At 33.9% G+C, this 8383-nt stretch overlaps 1 protein-coding gene across 2 annotated transcripts in view; it reads right to left on the bottom strand.

Annotated features, from left to right (window-relative positions):
• The window catches only part of LOC122516586 (opioid-binding protein/cell adhesion molecule homolog), a 160922-nt gene extending 153013 nt beyond the window's left edge, over nucleotides 1–7909 (bottom strand). For both annotated transcript variants that reach the window (XM_043634526.1, XM_043634525.1), the window contains exon 1: nucleotides 7654–7909. In XM_043634526.1, the coding sequence (XP_043490461.1) occupies nucleotides 7654–7753 (100 nt within the window). In that variant the 5' untranslated portion in view covers nucleotides 7754–7909. The remainder of the gene's footprint in view (nucleotides 1–7653) is intronic.
• Nucleotides 7910–8383: the final 474 nt, after the last annotated feature.

Raw genomic sequence — 8383 nt, forward strand, 5'->3', positions numbered from 1 at the left:
CATTCGCTAAACGCAGCAACGGGTAGACCCGTTTCGAGGGAACGTTTGCATATGGCATTTTCGAACGATTAAAATCGCACTCCGACCGCTGTTAAACACGAACGATCTCGCAATAATATTTTGCGAAAAAAATAAAATAGGAAAAAAAAAGAAGGCCCCGCGGAGGGTTCGATTCGGACCTTTCGATGGAAAAAAAAAAAAATTTTTTTCGCCCGCAGTAGTGCGGCGAGCCTCGTAAATCTCATCGAAATATACATGGGGAAATAAAAAAAAGCGTGTATCGATATTTACGTAAAAAGAACCGAAAAAAGAAGGAAAAAAAAAAAGAGAAGGAAAAAGAAAAAACGAAAGGAGGGAGAAAAATAAAAACTTTCATCCTATCTCAAATAACCGATAAAATCGCGGGAATAGTTTTACCGACTAATTTTTTTTTTTTCCTTTTTTTTTTTTTTCCTTTTAATCAAATTATTTCCAACGATTCTCACTTTGTACGAAAAAAGTCGTTATGAATTTTTATATTTATAACATTTTAATCGTTTATATCGTTTACAATGCGACATTCGTTTTATGCTTTATTTTTTATTACTACTATCCTCTCTCTCTTTTTTTTTCTTTTTTTGTTTAAAAAAAGAACGAAGAAAATTTTCTTTCTTTTTTACGGTATACTTGATTAAAACGCATCTGTTTCTTCAGTGAAATATACATACACCCCGTCGTATACACATTCCACTCGATTATGATTTCGTGAATACCGCGCGAAATGAGGGGGTGGTAGTGGCAGAGGGGGAAGGGGAAGGGGGCGAGAGAGAAATAGGAACAGAAAATAGGGGGTGGTAGGTTTATGCCACCGCAAGATTTGAATATCCGCAAGTTCGCGGTAAGCAAGCGGCAGTGATATCGATCGTAGAAAAGCAAAAGGGACGAACGAACTGACGATGCACGCGATCGAATTGCCCGTAACGCCGGTTCTGTTCCCTTCCTTAAAAACAAGTCATTCTTTTAAGTGAATTTTCTAACCGACTGATCATTCTTCTTCTTCTTCTTCTTCTTTAATTTTTCTTCTTTTTTTTTTTGTGTATAAAAACACAACGACGATAACGTTGAATCTTATTATACTGACGTAATAACAGAACACTAGAGAAGAACGAAATATGAGAAAATCTATTAAAACGCGGAAAAATAAAACCTTTACCGCGAGTCCAAACTAAAAGCTGAAGATTAACGAGATAAGAAAAAAAAAGAAAAAAGAAAAAGAAAAAAGAAAAAAAAAAAAAAGAAAGAATCTCAAACGCGGCGGGATAAGCTTGCACTGGGAAAACACATTAACGAAAAAAATGAGGGACAGAAAGAAACAGATAGAGGGAAAGAGAGTGAGAGAGGATGTTTCAAGGTGATGTACTGCAAGATCCACGAAAATTCATTCGGAAGACTAACTTTAATCCACGTTCACATTGAGCGTCTCTCAAGCTCAAGATCTTTACCCTTCTTCCCCCCTCATCCACCTCTACCCCCGGTCTTTTCTTCGGATCTTTCACTTTCTTTTCACTTTTTCACGTTTGTTTACTATTTTCTTTTATTTTTTTTTTCTTCCATCTCATCGACAGATCGTTGATATTCTTTCGGATAATAAAAAAAGAGGAAGCCCATTGTATGCACTTGGTTGAAAATATTACGCATTCCCAACCATAGTTATCGCAGCTGCATATGTACGACGACACATGGCAAATAGGGTGATAGGATAACTAGTGTGAACTAGTGGCATTATCCATTTGTTCCTATACGTTCGCGAATTCATTAAACTTGTAACATCGGCGTAAACTACCCCACTAGTCTCGACGGGGCAGAGATTGTTTCGCTAATCTGCCCCACCCCCTCCCCCTCCCCTTCCCCCCTACGCCGCATTATGCGTCATTTCCCGTAAACGTCTCTTAGAATCTTTCGTGTATATCGTAGCCATTAAAACATCAGAATTAATCTAATAGGTTTATAGCTAATGTGTATATAGATATGTGCCCATAATTATGAAAATGGTCTGAGTGATGTATTTCTTGTTTCGAAATATTTAAAGGATTACATTTGAACGTTAAATGAATTCTATATAATATTGAAATAACAAACATTATCTAACGGTTCATTTTTGACAATATCGTGAAAATTACATTGAATTAATTTAATTTAAAATAATGTTGTGTGAAATAACTGATAAATTGATTTTTTTTTTTAATTTACAGTTAGACCATTTTCATAATTATGGGCACATATGTATATTAATATATACATATATATATTTATATATATAATACAATTTCTGTAAAAAATGTATTTTATTTAAATATAAATGGTATAATAATTTAAAAAAAAATATTTAAATTATTTTAGTATTGGTTATAATTATTTTTAAAATAAAACTATATATATGGGTATAAAGGATTTTAATCGAACCTGCAGCATGCAACGATGTAATACCTGCAACGACGAACGTTCGCACGTATTGACTATACATATATATGTTATATGGGGGAACCTCTTCGAATAGGTTAATCAAGTCGAATAGCTCCTCGTGTCCGCGAAAATGCGCAGTTAATTGAATCGTTGTTCTCGAATCGTATATAGATAACTTCGAGTCGGTTGATTAGAACGGTTTCTCTTAACTCGGACAACTTCCTTCCTTCCATCTAAAATAACATTGAATTAATGAAGAACTCATTAATCACGAATGAATTTAAGAGTGTTACTAGCGTTAAACTTACAATTAGAATCGTTTAAGTATGAATACTACTATTCCGATGTTTACTCTTTCTATCATTCTTTTTCTCATGATTTAACTGCATTAAAAAATCGATAATGGTTGGTTAATTTTATCTTGAAAATATTATAAAGGAGATTAATATTAGATTAATGAAATGAAGTATAGATTAGATATTCGTATGTAGTAGGTATAGAAGTAATATCTGTATGTTAGAAATAAGAGGAAAAGAAACAGACAGACAACACATGGAACGAATTTGTAATACAGTTGCATCAATAGGGTTGGACTTTTTCAATGCAACTTTAGTAAATGAAATGTCAGCAACAGCTGAGAGTAACTGCATCAATGAGAACCCTTTCTTCGTAACTTTGTCGTAACTAACCAAATTCTAATAATAACTTTTGATATACAGGTGAAAGTACTTACTGAACCATTTCAATTATTGCGTCTAAACAATTTCTATAGGGGAAAAAATAATGAAAATATGAGAAAATGTATATTCTTCTTAGTTTACAATATGAAAGTGTAATAATATTCTTACACGTGTATTGTTGTAATATCGTTATATTACTTTTAACGAATGAACGTTAAAATACGTAATCGTGTTCGAACAAAATATTATCGCATAAAATAAAACACGAATAAATATTGTTCGAAAAGGATTTATTAACGTTGTCAGTGATCCATAAAGTTTATAATATATGCAAACTTCACTTTTTGTACATTTATAAGATCGAGGAAAGCAGACAAGTTAGGGCGATGAATATTTTTTACGCGTAATCACTTAACCTTATCATTGACATTATTACAAAAAAAAAAAAAAAATGTAATAGTAATATGCACAATATGCTAATAAGACAATAACGATCGAGTACACTCCAGGGGATACATCGAAATGACATTTTAACAGATTTTCCATTTTTCTATCACTTTATTATTTTCCATCTCGTATTCAACCGATATCGTGTATAATACTTATTTGTGGATATATAAATTACCAATAAAAAAGCCAGCCGCGATATTATACAATATTTAAAACTATGTGGCAGTAACAAAAAATAATACAATTTTCAGAGAAACATCCACATATTTATTATCACTCCTATACGATATTATTTCGACAATTACTCGCCCAAATAAACAGAAATTGTACCAAATTTGCAAAACATTTTGTTCTCCTTTCTTTTCAATTATTTCGCTATACAATAAATTAAATTGCGCGAATTACTTTTTATTCTTTGTTTTGTTCGTAAAATAAATAAAAAAAAAGATGAGACGATTCGGTACGATCTAATTGATCTGTATTAAATAATTAAACTAGTCTATTATAAATATAACCCCCCCCTCAAAAAAAATAAAAATTCCAAGAGAAATTGATTTAAAAAATTTTCCGCGCCGAGAAAGAAAGTACTGCGATTGGAGTTTCCTTTTTAAAAGATATCCAATTTAGAAGAAGACAAACGTCGCGACACTTCCAACAGTAATGAAAGTGGAAGAAAAAGTATAAGAAGAAGTAGAAGTAGAAGTAGAAGTAGAAGAAGAAGAAGAAGAAGAAGTCTCGGCGCGCCCTTTTGTTTTCTTCTGGTGCTACTCATACAAGGATATACACATAGCAAGTACTCCCTCGGTCGTCCTAGAATTCAATCAAACCGTGTTTACAGCTCAGTACACTTAATCCTCTTTATTGGATTCAAAGCATTTGCTGGTTCCGTATCTCAGAATTTGATCAATTTTATGGCCGAAGGATTTGAACGATACTCGTGAAAGCCATCTGTCTACTTCCACTTCTAAACGAAATTATATCGTTCCATGTACCCAGATCATTTTCATCTAGCGTTTACCATATCTCTTTTCAACGACCCCTTTCACGCTTATTCTTTTTCCGTTAACTCATCAAGTTCTTATTTAGTTTCCGCGTAAAACCATCATTACGAGAAGAAGAAGAAACAAACGTTAAATACAAACGGGTTGGTAGGTGGGGGGGGCAGGTTACACTCAAAGGATTTCTTCGTGTTTCTAGTAATATAACATTTCCTCAGTTAGTTAGGAGTTATATTCCCCCCCCCCCCAACTACTACCGATCGAATATTACCACGAGAAACTACTCGTACATTTTATTTTGATAATATCATTACATAATAATTACGTTCGAATAAATGTCCGATTGATGTATATGTATTCTGTAAACGTTCGATATTTTTTTTGTTTTTTTTACACAAATTGATATTTATTGTAATAACTTTTGCAACGAATAATAATAACAGTTCGTATACTACATTTTTATTACGAACAAATATCGATGACTAAGGAAAAATCACCCTTCTTGTTTTGGTTTTTTGTTTTTTTTTCTTTCTTTGTCTACTATACTACTCTTCTTTTAACAGTTCTCCTAGTCGTTAGATTTGGTCGTTACGATTATTTTAATATCCCGCGACACGCTATATGATTTATGGTTTTACCAACAATATTAGCATCGTATCACGTTGCCAACATTATGCTCTATTAGGTGGACGCGCGAAAGTGCGAACTACGAGTGTCTGGGTAAACCTAATGAACTTTATTTTAACGAAGATAATCGTACCACTCAATTTGAACTATTTCAAACAAACGGGATAAGCGTTGTTCTTAAAGAAAACGAAAAAAAAAGTGTCGGTATATTTAGTTATCTTGAGAAATGTCTAAACTGTAACTTATAATTAGAATAGAAATTAATGGAAACGAGACGTTTAACAATTAGATAATAAAATGACATTTCATTTTGGAATAGACTTGAATCTTCTTCTTCTTCTTCTTCTTCTTCTTCTTCTTCTTCTTCATTACCGTCACATGAAGATATTATACGAAAATGATAAGACAATAAAGCATAGAAATTGATAACGAAAGTTTCTACGGTGAAATCCGGATGATCATCGATCGACGTCTAAATGTAAAATAAGAAAATTCGCGTATGGGGAAATTGGATTTCTTCTATACGGGGGGGGTTTATACTAACTTCAGCCCAGCAAACTTCACGGACCACTTGGCATGCTTTAGGAAAGGACAACTTTATCAGGATGCGATTACTGTCGTAAAAAAAACTGGAACGAATACTATACTCTGATTTTATTTTTAAAGAACTAACGAAATTACAAATGTAACTAATCGAGTATTATAAACAAAAATATTTCAAAATATTGTGCGTAAAGGACAAAAAAAAAATTATATAAATTTAAATGTACGATGCGTTTAAATTTTAATAAAAAAAGCCAAAATAAAGCTGATCGATGATTGCTTCAAAGAAAAAAGATCGTGCTCGTTCACGGCCAATAAACAAAACGTTAAAAAGTTAATTACATGCCCGGCAAAAGCTTGACCATTTTCTTTTGAAATGACCACACAGGAAAAAGAGACGACGGTAATCGCACGTTTTAGACCCATCCTGTTAATGCTTCTTTCTTTTACTTTTATCAAGTTTCCACTCAAGTTTTTAACGATCCCAAGTTTCTTAATACTTTACGTAGTACTCTTTTCGTCTTTACTCGTGTTCCCCGAGAAAACGTTTCCTCATAAATTCAGGCTACTTCAATTCATTTTCCCATTCGCATTTTTAGATTTCGTTATCTATCTACGAATAATTTTAAACGTTAGAAAATATCAAAAGCGAACAAATGAATGACAAAGTGAAACTATCGAAGTGGTATCGAACAGCAACAATCTTTTTTCCCCCTGTTATATCAAACTTCTATATATACGCGAAATATACAAAAAAAAAAATCCGATGAAAAGATCGGCAGACTTCGCGGAACGAAGTCACGTGTTAGGATAACAAGGATTTTCCGAAAATAACAAGCGCAAATCCGATAGGCAGCGGCAGAAGCGGCGGCGGCGAGCTTCGACTAAAAGTTAGTCGTAAAAAAAAAAAAAGAAAAAATCAAATCGGAACAGAAGGACGGTGTCCGATTATCGATGACTTTAACAACAATAACAACAACAAAAACACTCCTCTTTCTCGTGATAATCTTTTCGATAAAAACATAACCAAAAAAAAAAAATCATCGAAAAATAATGAATAATAATACGTCACCCCCCCTCCCTCCCCCCCAGAGAGAAAAGAAAATAATATAGAAAAATTTATTTACAAATATAAATGAAAGGTAGAGAAAATGGATCGTATTATTAATCAAATAAGAAAAAAAAAAGAAACATTAGTGTTGTTTTTTTCCGAGGATAAGGATCAATTAATTTAGCAACGCGTATATCGGACAACATGAAAAGTTTGTGTTTTCTCTCTCTCTCTCTCCCTCTCGTTTAATATAAAAATTCGATTAGATCGGGGAATGTTGTAACGTTATGCATACATATAGGACATAGCCTATAGAATATAAAGAAAGTAAGTTTGCATTATCTTTCACATATATCAACGACCGAAATACCTCGATACTTCGATCCCCATTCCTATCACAATGTGTTCTAGTAACTAAAGGGAAGAAACGTCGAACGTCGAAGGTGTCACTTTTCGCAGGATAACACACGATAATCCCTCTTGCACGGGCTTTCGATCCTAACTTACGCTTCTTGTCAATCACACGTGACACTTCACCGGTAATAAATGCGACCTATCCCGTCACGAAAATCAAAAATCAAGTCAATCGTCCAGTTTTTATTTTTATTTTTTTTCCTCTTGCCTTTCCTTTTCTATTCTTCCTAAAATATTGAGATCGAAATGGTAAATAAATAAAAAAAAAAGGGAAGTGGAGGGAAAATAAATAAATAATAAAAAGGGGGGGAGTTCGTGGGGACGGTGTGGATATTTGTGTGTGATTAAATAATAATAAAATAAAATGAATTTTGTAGAAGAATGAAAGATTATGTTAATACTACTACGAGACTCCGTAGTCACACATGTTTTCACACCGAAAACTCACCGACAAGCTCCGTTCTTACGCCAACGAGAAAAGCAGCTAGCATCAGTAGGGGTTGCACCTGTCGTCTGGTGCACGAACACATAGCACGTTTCTCAAGCATGATAATAATAATGACGCGTGAACGACACCGCGTCGTATCCCCAAACGACGACGAGGGTAGCGCACGTCGCTTTCTAGACTGAAGTTCCGAGCTCGTGCGTCGGTTCGTATATCCTCGAGGCCAACACACGAGGAAACACCCTCCTCCTACCGTTCCACACGCCCCACTCCGTGCTCGTCAACTCCAAGGGGTTGCTCGAACGTGCCACTGCTCCCACCACTCGGGGTACTCGGCGCGAGCGCGAACCTACCGGCGTGGTGCTCTTCGACAAAATCTTTTTTTTTTCTTCTTCTCTTCTCTTTTTTACCTTTTTCTTTTTTAATCCACCGTTTAGTTCTTTTCGTTACTCCCATTTGAAACAAAAAGAAAGAAATAAAACAATTGTATATAACGTTTCGAAAGGGGGGACGATTATAATCATTAAATTGATTTTTGTTTGTTTCTAATCGCTATTTTCGCGTCTAATTCATTTAATTGATAAATTATTATTCTATTAGCTACGAATTTGTAATAATTCTTTGAATAAAATATTTGACAGAATTAAATGTAAGGGTTACTTACCTGTGTTTTCTTTTTTAATCCACCGTTTAGTTCTTTTCGTTACTCCCATTTGAAACAAAAAAAAAAGAA

This window comes from Polistes fuscatus, unplaced genomic scaffold (genome assembly GCF_010416935.1).
Source record: "Polistes fuscatus isolate 324 unplaced genomic scaffold, CU_Pfus_HIC Scaffold2, whole genome shotgun sequence".
NCBI lineage: Eukaryota > Metazoa > Arthropoda > Insecta > Hymenoptera > Vespidae > Polistes > Polistes fuscatus.